Source organism: Protopterus annectens, chromosome 16.part0, assembly GCF_019279795.1.
Source record: "Protopterus annectens isolate FY-2018-M chromosome 16.part0, PAN1.0, whole genome shotgun sequence".
NCBI lineage: Eukaryota > Metazoa > Chordata > Ceratodontiformes > Protopteridae > Protopterus > Protopterus annectens.
In genome coordinates this window covers 682759372-682781995 of record NC_056750.1, presented here as the reverse complement: position 1 = coordinate 682781995, position 22624 = coordinate 682759372, and the positions used below count along the sequence as shown (strand labels likewise).

Genomic DNA, 22624 nt, shown 5'->3' with positions numbered 1-22624 from the left:
AGCAACAAGCAGATGTAGCAGGGCTGTTGGATGATGCCAGTCTTAGACTCCAGCACTATCTCTGCAGGTGGAAAACACAAAACTGTGTGGATTTGGAGCTTTGTCAGTGTCTGCCTTTTGTACCACTCAGTGCCCCAGAGATCCATTTTGAAAGAAAGACTGATCAAAAGCCAGTGCAGGGAAAGCCTGCTGAAGTGCTCGAGCTCCAGTCCAGGCTTCAGTGAACTGCATGCAGTCACCCTCTGGCTTGGAGGGAAACTAATGTGCAATGACAACAATGTGTTCCTTGTGGTAACAGAAAGGCTCTGTATTTGGATATTTGTGGGGGGAGGGGGTCACCCAAACCTGCGCATGCCACCATGACTATGCATGGGAATGTTAATTGCATCAAAGCAGGGACAGCATGTCCTGCTGGTGGATGTCAGCAGTCTGTATCCCAAGAAATGGGGAAGTGTCTCTGGCCAGACATGAGTTAATGGCTATGGATGGTAGAATAACCCCAGTTTCCAGTTGATGAAGAAGTTCAATCTGCAGACCTTGGAATGGTTGTATGTGATCCTAATGCTTCTGCTCAACACATTGTCAACAATTGCACAAGATAAGGTCAAGTAACTTTTGATGTGTTGCCAACTCTTGTGACTTGGGAGAGATATTTACAGTCCTGCTTCTAAAGTACATCTTTTAATTGTATTATTTTAAATACAGTATTTTTTATTTGTTAATTTCCTTTGTATTGGAAATGACCAACACAGCATATTGGTTTATTTTCATAGCTGTCGACCTTGTTTATCCCAAAGAGTCATTTTTTTTTATTTTGTGCTTTGCTTCCAGCCCATGACCAAATAAAACAGTCTATAAGGGGGCATGTCCCCTCTTCTTGCTATAACTGCATGGTTTACTGAAGCTTGTGAGCAGACCCTGAGAATCTGTCAGCCAGGCACAGGAAGTGGCAGTTTAGGGCAGTAGTTTCAGAAACAGCTATAATTCGTTCTGTGGTTCACAAGTTACTCCAGTGTGCAAGTGCTTGTTTCGAGTGCCCTGCTTTTTTAAAGAAATAGGCCTATAGATTTACATTTTAATATGAATAAGAGACAAGGGACTTTGTTTGTTTGGTGTTAAGAAATCTCATATTGAAGGTATTTCTGACAGAACAAATAATGATTCATCCACCTCAAGACTACACAGTGATCTCCAAGATGTAGAAAAGAAGGGTAAAACTAGCAGCACACAGAACAAAAAGTCTGATTTCAGTCGTAAGTACTCAGCTATTTAAAATTGGGTTTTATACAACGCCCTGACATTGACAAATTACTACTACCTCAATGTGTCATTTGTGCTACTCTTCTGGGAAATGAAGCTATGAAGCCATTGTGACTTACCCATCTCAACAGAAAACATTCTGATCTAGTCAACAAACCTATTTAATTCTTTATGTGTAAAAGAGATGCACTTAAAATAGAAAACTAAATTATTTCCCAAGCTTCAACCACTGAGACTTCACTTCTGATGGCATCCTATTTAATATCATTACAGATAGCTAAATGTAAACAAACATATTCCACTGGCAAATAACTCATTAAGCCTTCTTTGATTGTTGCTTGTAATGAAGTATTAGGCCAGTCTGCGGCAAGTAAAATGAAAGACATCCCATTGTCAAATGATACAGTTGAAAGGAGGATATCTGATATGACAGAAGATACAAAAATGCAAGTCACTGAAAAAAACTGAAAAGTCGAAATTGTTTGCATTACAACTTGATGAATCTGAAGATATTCAGAGCAACAGCATTTTACTTAGGCATGTATGATATGTTGACCATGATGAAAGTGAGATGAAAAGACATTGAGTTTCTGAACTACCTACGCACACTACCAGTAGTGAAATTTTTAAAGTTTTAAATGGTTTCATTGAAGAGCGAGGTCTAGAATGGAAAAAAATGTGTTGGGATTTGTGTACTGATGATACTGCCTGTCTTACAGGAAGAAATTTAGGTGTAGTCACTAAAATTAAGGACATGGCGGGCGATAACTTATTGTCAATGCATTGCTACATTCATAGGCAAAACCCTGTCTCCAAAAATAAATGGCACCTGAGCTTAATGAAGTCCTGTCTCAATTTGTTAAAATTATTAATTACACAAAAACATTGCTTTAAATGCCAGACCATTAAAAGCATTATCCGATGAAATGGATTCTGATCATCAAAATCTACTTTTCCATTTGAAAGTTCATTGGCTGTCCCACAGTAAAGTTCTCAAGAGGTTATATGAACTCCAAAAGGAAGATAAGCTGTTTCTAACTGATAAGAAAAGTAATCTGCCCCATTATTTCCAGGATAATAAATGGGTAGCCATGCTGGCATATCTCAGCGACATATTTTCTTACATAAACAAGTTGAATTTAAACTTCAAGGTCCAGATACAACAATATTTAATGCTTGGAACAAGATCAAATCATTCAAAAAGAAACTAAAACTCTAGCTTAATATGACTGCAGAAGGACTAAAATAAAATCAAACTGACTGACAATGACAAGTGGTATAAATTCAAAACCCACAAAGCCCAAACTGGTGAAAAATGGTAAAGGCAACCTCTTAGTGTTAAAAATTTTATTGCGCTTTCATGAGAATTCTTCAGAAAACAGATAATTCCAATGAAAAAACAGAGTTTAAAAACCAACCACATCAAATCAAATTACTTCCACAATTAAAATGATCAATTTAATATTTAAATTCATATAATTACATTCTAAGAGAAACATCTAAATGTAATATAATTTTTCAATGGTTTCTAACCTATTTTTGTAATTACTGCCTCTTAGATATTGAGGTACTTGTTCAATAACAGAAAACAGATTTTTTTTTCTGAAATATGAGGTAGTATGTTTGTATAATGCATTGTTATTACCTTTCACTCTGACAGAATATAAATGTTCTTTGATTTAATTTGATAGAATATGGTTGTTTTTTTAAATTCTTTGTTTTTTTATTGGAATTATCTGTTTTCTGAAGAAGTCTCCTTGATGAAAGTGTAATAAAATTGTTTAACTCTAAGAGGTTGCCTTTACCGTTTTTCACCAGTTTGACATTTGTGGTGTTTGGTTTGATGACTGCAGAAGGAATCAATGAAATGTTTCAGTCATATTCAGATTATATGATGGAAGCAGATGAGTTCTATTCTCAGAATTCAGTTTCAGATATTATTGCAGCTTACTTGAAGATGATGATGATGTTGTTTGAAAAGTATTATCCCAAACATGAGGATCTCAAGAGGCAAAATATGCGGATTGTGAACCCCTTTGTTGAACACAAAATGACAGCCCTTTCCCATGAAGAAACCCTTCAACTTATTGAATTATCATCGGACAAAGGACTGGAAAGTACTTTTAATTCTAAGAGTAATTCTAAATTCTGGATAAGATTGAAAAATGAATATCCAAATTTGCATGAAATACCAATGACATTTCTTCTTTGTTTTTTTCACCACATATCTTTGTGAAACACAAAACAGAGGGACTGCCTGCAACTTTCTGACTGTCCCTGTTTGGCTATCACTTCAATTCATCCCAGAATTAATAATCTAATGGACAGAAAACTGCAACAAAAGTTTCACTAGCCTAACTAAAACCTTCAAAAACTCAGTTGTAATAAAAGAAATGTTTAACTTTTTTAAGAACTTACAATTGCTGTGTTAAGGTGCTGTGGTTTTACATTCAAAATATTAATTAGTGTTGGAACTAGTGTTTAGAATTGATAAATTCATACATATTTCTTTATTAAACTACATACTTCGCATATATAAATATTTGACGTGTTTCGCCAACAAGTTGACATCCTCCTGCTTTGGAGAGGTGTTTGCGAGTTAATTTGTTGGGAATGGGCCCTTGTCTTATAAAAAATAATTTACTGGGCCAACGGTCTCACAAAGGTTGAGAACCACTGCTATAAGTCATAATACCTCATCTTAAAAGAAATGCTCAACAAAAATGTTAAACATTGACTAGGTAAGAATACATACTACACAACCAACCTTTTTGAAATGTGCAGCAGTTTTTTTTTTTTTTTTTTTTTTTTTTAACTTTCTTCAGAATGGTGTCTCAGTGGAACTTCTCTGTCCCATATCATCAAAGCACAAGATTCAATCCTGACCTCTGGTCAGTTTTTCTGTAGCATCTGCATGATATTTTCATGTCTATGGCCTTCCCTACTTACTCCACATTCCTAAAATATGATGTTTAACTAGCTAAAATAAATTGTCTACACATGTTAGCATTTACCTTTACCCTTATTGTTTGGGTCATGGCTGAAAATGGTCCATAGACTAGACCACTTACCAGATTAATAAACAAATGAACGAATGAATAAAAAATAAACAAATTAATAAATTAAATGCAATCTGATTGCATTCTTGTTTGACTTCTTCCTTGGACACACTACCCCGATCATTGAGAGAGACAGTTGCATAAACAAAAATAAATACTATTATGTAACACATACTACTTATGTTCCCTTGATATTAACTATATTTAGAAAGGTATTACGTTTGTTACATTTGACAAGAAAAAAGACTGACAAACTGATCGTAATAAAAAAATCTCCAAACTATTTTGAGAAATAGTTTAAGGATCACATGAATAGGTATCTAATCCTCATGAAGATAAGCAAGAGTCTTATTTTCAATCAGGGGTTTAAAATGTCTCACAAATTAATATTCCATAAAGGATGTTAAACTTTCATTAAAACTTTACTTTTTTATATCATTAAAAAGCTGATGGAACTAAGATGACAAACCTTCTAGGGGACAAATGGTTTTCAAAAAGAGCATCACAACTTTATACCTAAAGCCTACACTAACTGTACACTAAGTGTACACAATATGTATTCAAGAACATCCCTACCACATTTTTCATGCTTTCTAGTCACTCAGAAAGATTAAACTAAGTGTACATGTAGTCTACCTTTAGTGGTAACCTCTATGAATCCCTGCTGAAGAAAATCAGTAGGAAAGGAAGAAGGTATAAGCTATGCCTGTGTTGTCTGTTAACTCAGAACAGTGCAGGCTTATTGAATTTCAGGGCAGAACTAATTAAAAAATCAACAGCTTTGGAATAAGCCACATCTTTATCTTAGTAACACTTTTAAGCAATCTATTAAAAAAGGGGGAAACTACTGGGAAGCTCAAAGCTGAATGTGAACTTAAAATAGCCACTAAAACCAAAAGTAACTACAGCATTTTCTTTAACTGTGTCAGAAAGTTAAGAACTAACAAATATGTTCAGAACAAGTAAACAATAATACTGACCACTCTGATCCAAAGGAAATAACTACTATCCTTGTTTATATATTTATTGCAAATTTGACTCCACCTAAAGTTATAGCTATTCCACAAACTCCAGAATCACAACTACTCCATTTAATTACCATGGAACAAGTCATGTTAGCCCTCACAATAGTTGAGGTCAATTCACCCATGTACCCAGGTAACATACCTGTTGATCTGTACCAAATATGGTCTTTCTGAACCCTATACTTAACCTCCAAATTAAACATCCTAACTATGTTCCTGAAACCTGGAAACAGCCATTGAAATGTCATTGCATAGAGATAGAAAAACAACAAATCCTGGTGACTATAAACCCATTAGTCTAATCAGCCTCATATGTAAAGCTGTGGAATGCAATTTCTCAGACCTCAGTATTCTAGATATTGAAAATTTGATAACTCTGGAGCCTCATCAATTCATCTTTACTAAAGGAAAGTTCTGTCTCTAACCTCTTAGGTTTCTTTGATAGAGGCACCAAAGCAGTGAAGGGTACACAGTGCATACAATATATCTGGAACTGGCCAAGGCCTTTGACAACGTTCCCCATGCAGACACTATTGCCCAACTTATAAATCTGAATATAAATCTTTCAACTGATAAAGCTCACAAGGTGAGTAAAACTGGTTTGTTTTTTGAATGGTAAAGTTCTAATACAATAATTGTTCCATTTCTATTGCAGTTTCTGTTTGTTTTGTTTTTTAAGTAATTTCACAGTTTCAGCAGTGCCCATGTGAAACAGAGATGAAAAATATTGTTTTTAACCTGACAACATGCTATATTCCATGTTTATCATTCGGTACATCATGTTAACAATACAATTAATTTGATCTATGATATCACTAAAATGTATTACCAGACAGCATTGCTTGGTTTGCTGGTATATCCTCTTTGCAGATCTCTACTCTCAAATGTCAGCAGCTGGTGACTGATTCTGTTTTAGAAAACTGCATATGGTCAGCATACTCTCTGCCTGTCACATATATAACCACAATGAGACTGTAAACAATCATTTCTCAAGGTAGTAGATAACATGCATAATGTATCTACTGTATCTGTGACTTTCACCAAGTGTAAGTGCAGTTTTGTGCTATCCTCCTTCAGACCGTATAGTGCATTAGTGAATACTGTACATCAAAGATGATCTTAAAAAGTGTAAGTACCAAACATTAATTTTATTACATGGTAACTATACATTTTACTTGTACACAATTATCCTTGCCAAGTGCTACCCAAATGTATGTTTACAATTGTCAGCATTTGGCCTCTGTATTTTTTTTTCACTCTGCATTATCAATTCCTTTTATTAGTCTACCTAGGATGTTTTTATATTGGCATTATTCCCTCAAGGGTCTATAAGTGAAATATACTTTTTACCTCTTTTTAAAATGTTTTGGTGATCTCAGAGCAGGGCATTTGTGTTAACAAATGAATTAATTAAAAAGAAATATGACAATAAAGAAGCAAAAACAGATGATCTGTAATTAGCTTTGCTGTTCTAAAATTAGTCTTTCTTCATTTCATCTTGGATGTTAATAAAACTTGAGTACTAACTCTTCCTCAGATACAACACAAAATGTTAAATTTTAAGCTTAAAATATCTTCTATGGTACATGGCACAGAAGAATCCCATACAAGGCAAGGTATATACAGACCACTGCCTGTAGTGTGGCACCACAAACTGTCATGCCTTTGTAGGAGCAAATGTGTTTAATAGCAGAGGCTCTTTTACTACATACTGTGATGCTCAACTTAGCATAGTGGCTCTCTGTCAGGTTTAGACTGAAATAAGTTTGATGTATACAGCTGCAGGTCTTGTCAAACTTGTCTTTTTAGTGAGCATAACTTGCAAAAGCCAGGGCTTATGAAGCTGAAGGTTTCTTTATTCCCATATTTCCTAGTTTTGGTGAAATGACCTATGAAAACAAAATCTTTATGTCTGCTATTTCTTAGTAAGCCATGGAGCATAATTTTGGTAGAGTCAATGCTCTTTAATACCAAAAACATAGGAAAAGCCACACTCAGTTGTAGCGCAGGCTGCCTCATAACCATACCACTCAACCAGTGTGTGAAAAATCATAGCACTGACAAAAATCATTGCAGTTTGGCAAAAAGAGAAGCGAAGCACACCTTATAACAAGTTGAGGACCAAATAAAAGGTGCTCCACTTTTAAAACACTGAAAGCACATGTGACTATAGCACTGGTGCTTTATTCCAGTTCTTTGCCACAATACTACATCTAACAAGCAGGTTACAGAGTCAGCTTTTAGGATTTCTAGATGCACTGTGCTGAACGAGCTAACCACATAGCGCTGCAGGAAAAATGGGCCAATAGCACAGCTCTCTGTTACTGGGCCATTTTTTTTCTAGCTTTTCTGTGCTACTGGTACACTGAATAGACCACTAGCAGAGCACAGCTGAAAAAACAGACCAAAAGAACAGCTCACCATGCATCGCCGTCAATTTTTCCAGCTGCACTATGATATTGCTCCACTAAACAGAATAGTACAGCAAAGCTAGAAAAAATGTAGAAACACAGTTGCCTCAGTTATTGGTCAACCTTTTTAGCTGCTCTTTTGTATTTGTATGTTCAACTGTATATACACACACAGCTGGAAAACCTGTGTCAGAAGTAGTCATCCTCAGAATACTAAATCCTTCTCCAGGTAAGTAAAGCCTCTACCTTCCCCATTAATCAGACTTTCTTCATGAACATGAGCTGGCTAGTCAACATCAGACGATGTGTGTTCTATGTCTTTAATGTCCATAACACTGCATTTTCTCAATGACAGACATTTCCAATTAATCCAAAATCACAGCCAGCTGTATTAAACTTTACCCAAACAAGATAAAATACATTCTCTTTTTACATTTCATAAATCTATAAATCACACTTACATCTATTCCAGAAAGACCTTTTGGTCCCGGTTCTCCAGTTCGACCCTGAAAATGAAATTCACTTAGCATTACATTTGGAATCTATAAAGTACTTTTAATACCACTAACAACTTAAAATAAAATTAGTAATTTAAAAGATTTAATCCAGCCTTCAATGAATGCATTCAACAACTGCTGATAAAATACAGCACAGTTAGAATAGCAACAATATGTTGCGTGATCACCATGTACTGGAAAGTGCAGCACTCAATGCATTGTACTAGAACGTGTAATGATGAAGTGTGTACTGTGCTGTGTGCTGGAATGCATGGCACTATATATATATATATATATATATATATATATATATATATATATATATATATATATATATATACATATATTTATTTATTTGTTATGTGCATGGTTGTGTCTATTGTTTCAGAATGTGAAGCAATAAGCATGTGTGCTGATTAACTGTAGCAGTATGAATGCACTGTAATGGAATGTTTTACCATAAGTGCATTGTGATGGAATGTGATGGAACAGAAAGTTCACCCCAGGGATCACTCCAGTTGCCTTACTGGATAGCGGCACTGTGAACTAACATCAGCCTGCATGGTCCCTGGGCAATTTTTTTGGGCTAGGCTTGTAAAGGCGCCAGGGCCAGTAGCCTAGTACACACCTATGAACCTATGAATGCGTTCTACTGTACATGTACTGTGCTAGAATGTGTTTTACTATAAGTCTTCTGAGATGGAGTGGGAAGCAGTATGAATGAATGCTCATCTCACTTTCTTCACATGCTTATTCATTATATAGGTCTCTGGAAAAGAAATATGATTGTGAAAGGATACTTATGCAAGTTGCCAGGTACTGCACTGGGATATCTACTGAGGGCAAAGGGGGTACAGTATGTGCATTACCATGTGAGAGCAGACTAAAGTAACCTACAGCAGAGAAGAATTAAGTCAGGTGGGAGTGCTACCCTACTGGCAAATAGTTGTAAACAACTATGATATTAGCGAGATATGTTCAGAAGCTGAATCAAGAACCTAAGGGTTCAAGATAGGTCGGGGACTGCACAGCCACAAACCAATTTTCTCATTCAGGGGAGATGACTATTTAAGTCATAGTAGATCTCACCAAATGCAGAATCCTGTGTGTTATAAACTAGCATTAGTTCCTCATCACAATACCTCACATGCATAGGTGACTGTTACCTGTGTTGGGTGTGCATTTGTGTACATTCCATTTACAAAACTAAGGGTGGATAACATCAACCTTCTGCAGATATGAATCTTTCATTTCCTTTAGAATATTTTCTCCCTTGTTGTCTGCTCACATTCATCATTTCTGTTTTCCTGGTTTCCCCATTCCTACCTCCTTGGGAGATAGTCAGTACACTATCATAAAGTTAGCCAACAGACTGTTTCGATTTATGATCAAGTACCTACCTTCAGCAGGGACATGTGACCTGTGCCACCAGAAAGGCTGCTACACCTTCCCCATGTGAGTGCACACTTCCGTTCATCTACAATGAAGGCAATCATAAAGCAGCTTCTTGAGCCATATACATGCCCCAAGATTGCTTCCATGGTTACCACCCCTTCTGTAACATACAACTCTCTCTGTGGTACTCACTATGTAACCCACTCGTTCCCTCCCAGGACAAGCACATCCAGCTTTCCCACTCACGATCTAGCAGATGCCCAAACTACTAACTGAAGTCAGGTTGCCCGGGGTGTAGTCAGGCTTTTATCCCTCTATGCTAATGGAAGTGGCAGTTCCTTCAGGATTGAATAAACTGATTATTCCAGGGATCAGTTAAGGAACAATCTGACAATTTATGGACAGGCTTGGTTTCTTAACTGCAACTTCCTGTATGAGGAAATAAAGTGAGGTCCAATGTGTGTGTGTGTGTGTGTGTGTGTGTGTCTGTAGATATGATGTACAGATATATATATATATATATATATATATATATAAATCTGTAGATGTATTTTCAGTAATTAGCACTGTATAGTTAACAAAATGTAATAGTCACTAGGGAATCAATGTGTGACAAAGTATACCATACTGATCCAGCAATCATTGTAATGTAATGCAAGCCAATGTTTGTTAATCTGTTTTGAAACATGACCATTTTATCCAAATCTCTCAGACACAGACACACAAATACAAATTTCTAATATATGGCTTAAAAGCAGTATGGTAAAGTGAACAGTATGCAATACAGAACACTGTTTATCAGGTAAGGCTGAACAGTCCCTTAGCAGCCTCTTCAATTTTTGTGTTTTGAAACATTTTAACACTTCAGAAGGAAAAAGTAGTAGACTGTACATGCAGCTGACTGACTTATTAGGTAGCTTGGATTAGTGAAATCTTAGCCTTTAAGGCATTTGGTTTCCAATTCTTCAACATGAAGTGGTTTAATTATTTTGGTGTAGAATGGCATTTATAAATCAAAGATGACTATATTAAACCATGCTGTTAATTCCATTAGCAAAGAGGATAAAAGACAGATATTCACATTACTTAAGAGTGATTTGGAATACAATATGAGTCACATTCACCTAAGAATATAATGGAGAATCAAGCTGGAGGAGTAGGCAGGTAGGACAGGTAATCTAACAAAATGCCTGGGATACTCCTGTGGGATGTACACTGGAGTACTGAGGAGATAATGGGACAAAGATAGCCACATGGGGCAACTGGAATTAAAAATAAGAAAAGGAGCAGAAAGTGGAAGCAATTCTCATCCCATGTTACTTGGTGTTTTATACTGGGTGTCAAATATAAAATGTGTCAGAGGTGTGTTAGCAGCATCACTTTCAGTTTTTGGCTTTTGGTTGTTGAAAACAGCTCACATTCTTTACAGTGGTTTAGAAGCTATCTCGAAAACAGGCAACAAGCAGTGCTTTGGGAGAATAACCTATCATCCTTACTCCCAGTAAATATTGGTGTTCCACAAGGATCTATCCTTGGACCCCTTCTTTTCTCAGTTTTTATCAATGACCTTTATTTGAATGTGCCACAAGCGACCTGCATCCAATATGCAGATGACTCGACATTGATCTGCTCTGCTACAAATGTTCCCTCTCTCCAGTCCATCACCCAAACAACCTTTCATAACGTTGAAAAATGGTTTATGCAGCACTGCCTCCTCCTTAACCCCAAAAAAACAAAGCTACTTCTCTTTACTCCTACTAATAAATCTCCTACACCTTTCTTCACTATCTCCTCAAATAATGCCACCTGTATTAACCCTGACAATACCACTCGACTATTAGGTGTAACCACTGACAACCATCTTAACTTTGATGACCAAATTAACACTACTATTAAAGCTGTTAATAAAAAAATTGGGACACTCTATAGAATTAAACCCTTCCTTAACCCAGCAGCTAGAAAAACCATTACACAGACCCACCTGCTTTCCACCCTTTTTTATGCTTCAGCTATATTTACCACACTATCTAAAAATAACATCAACAAACTCTCTACCTGCTACAACAGTATAGCTAGATTCATTAATGCTACTCCCCTTAGAACTCACCACTGTCACAACCTCAAACAACTAAACTGGCTAGAACTAAATAACCACCTACTGTACCAACAATTACTTATCATTCATAAAACCCTTCATTTCCCTGATAATTCTCCGAGCCTGGCAAACCTTATTTCTCCATACAAGAACCTAACCGCACTTCGTTCTGCAAATAAGTTCCTAGTATCCATAACTAAATCATATAATAAAGCTGGGGATGCATTATTTTCAAATTCCATAGGTAAACACTGGAATCAACTCCCTCAAAATATAGCTACTCTAGAGTCTACCTCTCTGTTCAAAAGACAAGACAAAGAACATCTTACTTCACATTGGCTATGTCCCTGTACCAATCCCAACTGAAAGTAATTCTCAATACACCTAAATTTTTTTTCCCTGTCCCCTTACTAAGCCCCTACCTGATGCCTTCTGGAGATGAGAGTTGAATCTTAAGGTATGCCTTAGATTATTTTATCCTTAGTATTTAGTTATTATTATTTTTTGTAGAACATGACTTATACGTTTTTAAATGTTTTTACTATCCTCTCTTGTAGAACATGACTTACAAGTTTTCAAATGTTATTGCTATCCTCTCTTGTACCATTTATAATTCTATGTAGAAAAAAATCTTTTTTATTATTGTTATAAATTTTTTATTGTTAGAAATCACTGTAATTTTATCTGTACTGGAGCTTTTCTCCCCGGGCCTCTACTGTAAACGGATATATGTCCAGCTAGACTAGCCCGGTCAACAAATGTAAAATAAATAAATAAATAAACAGGTTATGAGATGGAGTCAATGTCTTTATTAAAAGTCTATATATTTTTGCCCCTTCCCATTAATGATCTGCCCCCTCCACTATGTTGAGAAACTAACTCTTTAGTTTACCATGCCCTATTGGCTGCTGTAGTAGGTCACAGAGCCAGCTGGCATAAAGACATCATTGTAGTAGGAGGGTACTTCAAAATCTCCGCTATACAGAACAGACAGACACACTGACAATGTATGGTCTGCACTGTTAGCCAGAGATTCACGTATGTGTATATACTTAAACACATATACCTAACACATACACCACTATGGCTAGCTGGTCAGTGCAAATCCTTACAAATTCCACTGCATGCAATACTGCATAGATTTCTAGATGCCCACCAAGAAATAACTATGTATTAAAAGTGATGCACGACTTAGGTGTCCCTCTCAACTTTTTTTACTCAAGCATTCTGACCAAAGATAAAAATACTTGGGGAGGGGGGGGTGAATGCCCAAAATTTTACTCAAATTCCCTTAAAAAGTTAATACAACAACTTGCTCTGAATCAATCTGCATTCTCTGAACAGTAAGAAGTGTGAAACTATAATGTGTGCCATTACTGAATGACTACAATTCTCAGTAACTATTAGAAAATCAATAATTTTCAAGGGATGCTAAAAATATGTGGCAAAATCAGGGACAGCTAATTGTTATGGACCTGGGTAAGGTAATTGTAAGATGGGTTTGGTTTCACAAAAGGCATGTGCATTTCACGTGAAAGGTTAATACATGTCGATTTCGCTTGAACTTGAAGGTAGAGGCCATCATACATAGATAGAGATCATTAAACAACTGGCCCAGCAACTGAATCTGTGAAGTAACAAGCAGGAAGAGATTCAGTGTCTGACACTAGCTCACTCTCCCTGAAGAGAGGGAGGTGACTCAATCCATTGTACTGTTGGTGGTGGCCAGGAGTTAAAACAGGCAGAGACAGAAACAAGGTAGCCTGTTAGTTTACCAAGCAGTTAGCAGTACTGTAGGCAGATTTTAACACATGTGTAGAAGCACGTGCATCACTGTGCCAGCACAGTATCAACCCATAAATGGGAAGGGAGTTAGGGACTAAGGAAAAAAATCTCCATATCCATCTCCTGTAGTATGATTGTCCATGATAGCTGAGCTTCACCTCCAGTACACAGTGCCCATAGATGGCAGGAAGTGGGATGAATAAATGGCTCAATAGAGGATAGGGGCTTGGTGGTATGGGGATGAAGAGGGGGCTAACAGAACAAATAAAGACCATTAAACAACAAATACACATGTTAAGTAATATTATCACATTTCTTTGCAAACAAACTGTGTTATGGAGAATGGTATTGCTGGATTTTTTTCTATTAAATACTAGGGGCTTAAAGGTTCAGTATCAAATGGAGGGATGTATATCATCACTAGAAATGTCTACAGACATTGTTACTTCACAGTATACAGAAGTAGGGATATACATTCTGTCAGTTCTATCTGCTGGTGTAAAAGAGGAATGTAATGCGGACAAGCACTACAAGTTTTAAATAATGTCATATTGACACTGTACTTGTGTCCATCTCAAAAATACACTTCTGAATAGTGTTTTATAAAATAATATGCAGAATTCCTGATGCTCTACTAGCCAAGAAACAAAAACCTGTCTTTATAATCATCATGTATGCAAATCAAGCAAACAGCTAATGGGAAGTAGTTGTCAACAGACTCTCAAAAACAGTGAATACATTTATATATTATGAAGAGGAACTACGATTGTCCCCCTTTTTATATATCCATTTCCATTACTCTCTGGGATGCATGTTTAATGTCATTTTGCACAAATGATTTCAACAAGCAGATCATTAATATTTATTCAGGATATCCTTCCAGGAGTGGAAGCCAAATTGCCAGAATTCATAATTATTTCACCTTCTCTTGCAGACATACCCCTTTGTTGTCAGTGAAGAAAGATCCCCTGTGATGCACTTCCAACTTTGTTCTTACAGTCATAATCACTAGCAGTAGTTTTGTTGATGAACTGAGGGCAGTAAAGAAACAAGGTAAATGAGTACCAGCAATCCTACTGTCCTCCAAGGAGTTGAATTGGCTGAGGTGTTTTTGATGCTTTAATGTTATGGCAGGTTTCTATACTACAGACTATCTTTTTCTTCAATGAAACCCTAGCCAGCAGGTCCTTACTCACTAGGCAAACACTTGCATAACAAATTTATAAGGAAGGATTATTATATACTAAGCTTTAGTAGTACTGGTTTCAGGGTGGCCATGGTGGTGCAGCGGTTAGCGTTGCCACCTCACAGCAAGAGGTTCTCCAGTTCAACACTGTAAAACTCCACTGTCAATCATGAGCGGACAGATGATCCCCTGTGGCAACCCCTAACCTGGAAAAGCCGAAAGAAGAAGAAGAAGAAATAGTACTGGTTTCAAACATTCTGACATTTAATGGATTGCATCAGATATTTTGAAAAGGAATGACTTATTACTGAAAAAATAGACAAACAAGGATGACTGGCTTGTATTTGAGGATATTGATATTGACGGGGTTTACAGGCAGATTTAGAAACACAAGGTTTACCTTTTTAGGAAATTAGCAGATAGCTACTGTACCTACTCCACAACCAGGGTTGGCTACATTAACTGAGTAGATTTTTATTTCTCTTACAGGTACTTATTTCTAGTGAGTACATGATACAGACTTGGGTATTGAACTGTAATTTGGTTTTGTGATGTCCTTATAAGAAAAATACAGCACAACTTATTCTTAGTGATCGTGCCCTGTTTAAGAAAAATAAAAACTATATAAAATATAAAGAGAATATAAAAATGGCGTCACAACACAAGATAAATATAAGTGATTCATTTTATTTCAAATTTATTTCAAGTTTTCTTACACTGCTGTCTTGATGGACATTTTTCACTGCTGGATTAAAAAATTTCAACTACTGGATTAAAAGATTTCAAAGCTACCACACAAATTTAAGTGATTTTTCTTTCATATCCAAAAAGTTTTATGGATTTATTGTTATTTATATATTTGGGTCCTAATTTTCTAGTGGACCATTTTATCACACTGCAAACATCACCACAGGGTAGACCTTTCATCAAGTTAAATAAGAAGGTGGGGAGACCTTTCTGCCCATTTCACCCAGGACCTGTAGCGTATTTATTTTCAATCTATTTTCAAGAAAACAGCCCACTAAGACCTGTGACATATGTTTATCTGTAATCTAATTTCAATTAAACAGTCACCTGATGAAATAGGAAATAGGAAACATTACTATAGCCAATGATACAGTGCTTTATTTTTTCCAAAGTAAATTGACAGAAAATATATTATGCTGTCATTCAATGGTAATGGCCAGAATTCTTAACATTATACTACAAGATTATTATTTTTCTGTATACAATAGTCAGAAGACTAACAGAAATGAACAACAAACTGCCCATGAAATAGTAAAGAACAAAGAACTGAAACAGTTCCTATTTAAAATGTTTTAAAATCTGGATTTTTTTTTTTAGTTTATGTGTAATAATATATATTGACAGCAAGAAAACAATACTGGAGAAAATGTTTTCTTAATGGCAGAAATGATCAAACCAAGTAAGTCAGATTTGCAATAAATAGTATGGTCTATAAAGAAAACACATATTTTGATAAAATGTACGGAGCACTACAGAAAATAATCCAAAAATATTGTGCTCAAGGTTTAATGCCATTTTAACAAAATACTTATTATGGATAAATTACCATTCAACTAAAACTGTAAAATGGTTTGTCCTCTTAGACTTTTTATACCAAGACCATTAAAGTATGGCACTGTATTGCCAATCTCTTGCTTTATTAGGAAAAGAGTTTTGTGTTATTTTTAAGAGTCAAAAATAATTATTTTACAGTGGTAACAAACATCTGTGTAAATCCTTACTTTTGAGGCACACACCAAGAAACAGTAGAGGGGCAGATTATGTTACTGTGAGGGAGGATACAGTTAATTTCCACCTAACCTTTCTTCTTTCTTCTATCTTAAAAGTTATGACAAATGGATGGATGTACATTCTCTACTGTATCTACAGGTATAGAACTTCAGCTCTTGTACTCACTTTCCTCACTTATCTAGAGGAAAATAGTTTTTTATTCAGGCATGTCCAAGGGTCAGCTCCCAGTGTTCTCCCCTGTCGATTTGATGAATCTGAGCATCTTGAGGTAATGTAGAAATTGCCTCATGTACACAGACAACCCTCTCCTCCTACCACCCAACACTACAACCTGTGAGAGATGCACTTATCTAGCCAAACTGGAGGTAAAGCTCTCTCCAACCAAGACTGAACCTGACAGTCATGAGGAGAAGGTAAACATTTGCACCACACCACACTCATCACATAGTCTCACCACGTCTACACCACCAAAATCCACATATAGAAACTCAAAAACATTTGCGGAGGCTCTCAATAATAATCTGCCTAAGCAGCAGAGACCTCCAAAGCAGAAACACAAGCAACCTCCATCCACCAACACAACCCAAATGACACATAGCCCACAGACTCAGTGTGCCACTCAAACACAGCCAATAAGGCAAAACAACATACCCAACACACTAGTCATAGTTGACTCTATAGTCAGGCACACTGATATCCCACTCACCAGGCTAAACAAGGAGAAGGTTACTGTCAGCTGCCTGTCGGGTGCCAGGATCATTGTCCATGTTGGTGTGAATGACCTGAGATGTACCTCCCTGGACTACATGAAAAGAGACATGGAAGAGCTCTCCGATCTTGTAGCTAAGGCAGGTATGACCCTAGCCCTGAGTAGCATTCTGCCATCGCCCAGAATGATACCACAGTACAAGGACAAAATGATTGACTTCAACAATTGGCTAAGTTTTTGGTGTCATTCTAAGGGGATCCAGTATTTGTCTGCTTGGGATGACATGGTCAACAGACCATGATGCTTTGCCACAGATGGCCTGCACCTGTCGCCCCTGGGATTCCAGATACTGGCTAAGGCTCTTGCTGCCCCTATAGTGCCTTTTTTAGGCAGGGTTCAAGTAACAAATTCACCACCATAACAGAAACAAGCAAGCAAAAACTGAGGGTAATGCTAATCAATGCTAGAAGTCTAAATTTCAAAATGCACTCACTCGAGGCATTCTTTAAAATGGAGAACATTGATATCTGTTCAGTGACTGAGACCTGGTTCAAGGCTCCAGAGAGCACCCCTGCACTACCAGGCTATAACTCATATCACACTTTTCGGCCATGTAACCTGGACCGAAACACCAAAGGTGGGGGTGTGTCCATATTCATTAAGGATATCCACACCTCCAGGCTAGTTGCTCAGCATAATGCATCCGAGGTTATCCAAGTGCAACTAACTCTTGGCAAAGCTGCAATCCAAACTGTAGCTTGCTACAGATCCCCCACCATGCCCCAGGATTCCCACTCCTCTTTTCTTGATGTACTGGAAAATATTAGGGTTCACCCAAACACTCTAATAATGGGCGACTTCAACTACCCCACCATTAACTGGGAAAACTACTCATGTACCAACTCCTTAGCGCAACACTTTCTGGAATTCATAAACTCCAATGCCCTAGATCAACTTATCCACACCCCCACCAGGGGCAACAATATCCTAGACCTAGTCATTACCAACATGAGTGACCGGTGTTCCACACCTGAAGTCAACTCCTCGTTGGTCCGATCCGACCATAAGCTAATCACCCTTGATATCCACATCCCACCCCACCCCCCATTAAGGAAACCACAGTAAAAAATTTCTCCAAAGCCAGCTTCATGCTTCTTAAGACAGAAGTAGTGAACTTCATGACACCCATGCAGATGGAAAATACAGTTACAACTACTGAATCCTACACAAATGCACTCTATAAGCACTTACATGAATGCATGGATCGTGCTATCCCAAACAGGACCAAGACGCTATCCTCCAAAAAAAGGAAGCCAATCTGGTGGTCCCCTGCCATAAACAAACTGTACAACAGAAGGAAGAAACTGTTGCAAGAGAGAGTAAAATTCCATGAGTGGAGTTCTCTGGTCAGCCTCAGTAAGAAGCTGAGATCCCTTATAAGATCCTCCAAAGCTAGCTACGAAAATAAAATCACCACTAATTCCAAGGACAACCACAAAGCATTCTATAGCTATGTCAAGAATCTCAATGGCAACACCCAGATCTGCTCTGAGTTACAGCACAAAGGCATGAAAATTACAGAACCAACTGATATTGCCAACATCCTGGCAGATAGGTTCAGTGCTAACTGTACCTCCCCCCCCCCCTAAAGGGCCCATATCTATACAGGACGAATACAGAGTCCCTGCAATCACAACTACACAGGTGAAAAATGCACTCTCTAAAGCCAAAAACACAGCATCCATGGGACCAGACAACATCCCAGGCTGCGTTTTACACGAATTTCAGAATTAACTGGCTTCCCACTTAAGCACCATGTTCAATAATAGCCTCGCATCAGGCTTTGTGCCCACTGAATGGTGCACAGCAACAGTTATCCCACTCCACAAAGGGGGAACCACCACTGATCCTGAGAACTATAGACCTATTAGCCTGACGAGCTTGGTCTGCAAGGCCATGGAACGGATCATCATGGAACTCATAAACAAAGACATTGGTAACCTCCAAACTCTGGATCCCACCCAGTTCGGGTTTGTGAAAGGCAGATCATGCCTCCTGAACCTGATTGACTTTGTTGAGGCAGTCACCAAAGCCGTAGATGAAGGTAAGGTGGTTCACACAGCCTATCTTGACCTCGCCAAGGCTTTCGACACCATCCCCCATTCTGGAATTATAGCTAAACTCAGTAAACTAGGCATAAATCCCTATGTCACAAGATGGGTTGCCAACTGGCTCACTGACAGAACCCACACTGTAAAAGTTGCAGACTCCAAATCTGACCTCAAACCAGTGACAAGTGGAGTACCACAGGGTTCCGTCCTGGGACCTCTCCTGTTTGGTATCTACTTCTCTGAAGTACAGGCTAACACAGAAGGCCTCTGGCTAATGAAGTTCGCAGATGACTGCAAACTAGGAGCCATAGTCAAGTCCCCAAGTGATGTGAACATCCTACAGAAGGGCCTCTCTGAGACAGATGCCTGGTGTCAGAGCCATGGCCTCAAGCTCAATGCCAAAAAGTGCAGTGTCATCCCCTTTGGTAAAAACTCTGTACCCATGAGCTACCACATAGGCAGCAATCTACTTAACACCATATGTGTGATAAGAGACCTTGGGTCTCAGGTGGACAGTAGTCTCTCCTTTGATAGTCACATCACCACAGTAGTCAGCAAGTCCTTCTACATGGCACACCTCATCATAAAAGGGTTCTCATCCAGGAAAAAAGAGGTCATCGTTCCCCTCTACTCAACACTCATTAGACCCATTATAGAGTACAACGCCCCTTTTGGAATGTACCTCACAAGACATCTGCAGCAGCTGGAAAGGCCACAGAAGTATCTAACAAAGAGGATTACTGGACTCAGACAAATGCCCTACACTGACCACCTCAAAAAACTCCAGCTTTACTCCGTAGCATATTGCCTACTCCAAGGTGATCTCTGCCTAACATATAAAGCTGTGTCAAACCCAGAGCTGTTGGACATGCTACACCTAAAGAAATCCCAATCCCTCTGAGCTACACGCTCTAGGGACCTAAACCTTGTCACCACAATAAACAGGACATGCTGGAGGGATAGATTCCTATCCCAGAGACTTCCCATACTCTGAAACAGGCTACCCATCTATGTCAAGCAAAGTTCTTCATTAGCACTCTTCAAGAAAAATCTTGATGAGTGGATGGGAAATAGGAAATACACCACGGGGATCACTTTTGTGTCTGCTCGACAGTGGCACAGGAAAATAACTTTCTTGAGTGGCGTAAGCCAGGGAACCTTGTTGGCTAGGCTTATGTAGGCCCTTGGGCCGATAGCCTAGTACCTACCTATGAACCTATTACTTGAGTGCCTGCCTAGAGTGAATATCAAATGTATGTGCGTTGTTGACAGATATGCAAATCATGATGCTAAAAACACTGCTCTTAGTCTTACACACAACAATGTCTTTCCACCTTGTAAATCATAATAGCCTTATACAGGAATCAAAGATGTGTAATAATATGAAAAGGTTTATTATATCCATAAGCAACACGGTTATTCTGTTGCACTAACTTCAATGGTCCACACTTCTTTTTATATTACTGATGAATACCATAAAAGTTTCCAAGTCTTACACACACATTTATGCAAAATACAGAATGTGGGATTCACAAATAACCTCCATATTACATGCAAAAAGTAGCATGGAGACCACCCAGAACTCAACAGTGACACCCATGTGATTAAAGACAGTAGTGTGCTTGCTGACCCCCGTGGTAATCCTTGTCACAATTCACTGGTTACATGTTCTTTTCTGCAGTTTTTAAGCCATTTGCTACAACTCTGAGTCCTGTCTTGTAGCCGGTTTCTATATCACATTGAGCCATATCATAAGACAGCCACTGAAATGTTTCCTTCTGATTGGCTAACAGGATTCTCAGATATTAGCAGTGGCAAAATATTGTTATCATAGCTTCTATGCACTTTTTTTTAATTAGACTGATATCTAAAAAAGTGTCCCTATTAGATTACCTTATTATTTTGGAGTTTGGCCAGAATTCTTGAACAAAAAATAAAAATTGAGAGGTATGTCTCCTTCTACCTTATCTCTTCACACTCCAACTCTTTTTTCTATTCCAGCCCTCCTTACTAATGAGACAAATTTGTAATCCTTACTCACAATCATTTATTCCCTCCTCTGCTAATATATAATATTACAATCCTCATTCAAATTAAAAGTGTTTGCATATATCTTATTTACACAGTGTTACTCAAATATTGTTTTAAATGTTCTTTAACAGCTACAGACAAAATAGTAATGTCTGAACCCTGGTTAACAAATTATAAATAAATACAAATCTATAAAAAACAGCATGCATCTATGTAAAAAGAGAAAGATAAATATTAATAGGAATTTACTCCCTTCTGAAGCATGATAGTTTAGCTTGTCACATAATCTAGTCCATGCACCGTAAAGACCAGGAAATAAGTGCTAGGACTTAACCACATATACACATATATTTAGGATTCTCTCAGAAATTATATTTTTTGACAAGCTTTATAATAAAAGAAAAATAATTTTGACCAAAAGTAAGAGGAGCAATTCCCAGAATGTTAGAGCCCTTGTCACTAAAATAAACAAATAACTTAGGAGCTTAATAAAAATCCACCAAAGTAGACTTTGGTGATAAAATAGCTTATCAAGCCACAATCACAAAGCATTTTTATATACATTCATAATTTCAAAAGCACAACGCAGCAATGCACTGAGCTGATTTTATGTTGCATATATTGAGGCTGAAGATATAGTGAGCCTACTGGATGACAGATTTAGCTCTAACTTTACCCCTCTCTTCCTTCCATCTATCACTCAAGATATAAATGAAACTGGCTTGCCTTCATCTGTCACACAAAGCCAAGTCCTAAAGTTGCTATCAAAATCTAAACATACTACATTGATGGGTCCTAATAATACACACAGGTGCATCTTAAATAACATGAAATATGATTTTGCCACACCCCTAACAACACTATTCAATTTCAGCCTCCATACAGGTTTTGTACCAAGCAAATGGAGAACAGCTACGGTCATTCTACTGCATACGGGAGGACCTTCCACAGACCCAAGTAATTACAGACCCATAAGTATAACCAGCCTCATATGCAAAACAATGGAAAGATAACTCTTTAACTCATTAACGCTTGGCTACTATGTGGTATGGTCTCGGTCCTGGTGGTGTGTGTGTGTGTGTGTGCCATGACAGAGAAAATGAGTGCTCTTTTTGCATTTTTTAAATGTTTCTACTGCTAGAATTTTGTTCTATCTTGGTAGAAAGCTCAGATGTTTCACCTGCCCTTCCAAGCAATACGTTCTGTAGAAAACTGAATACTTCAGCTCCACATTTTAACTTTGTGAAGTAGAAAGCTCAGCTGTTTCACCTGCCCTTTCAAGCAATATGTCCTGTACAAAAC

The 22624-nt window shown here is 37.7% G+C and overlaps 1 protein-coding gene across 1 annotated transcript in view; it reads right to left on the bottom strand.

The window, feature by feature from the left end:
* Window positions 1-22624, bottom strand: part of LOC122790648 (collagen alpha-1(I) chain-like) — an 882142-nt gene that overhangs the window by 804889 nt on the left and 54629 nt on the right. Inside the window, exon 5 of the mRNA XM_044058172.1 lies at window positions 8217-8261. Within this exon, the coding sequence (XP_043914107.1) occupies window positions 8217-8261 (45 nt within the window). The remainder of the gene's footprint in view (window positions 1-8216; window positions 8262-22624) is intronic.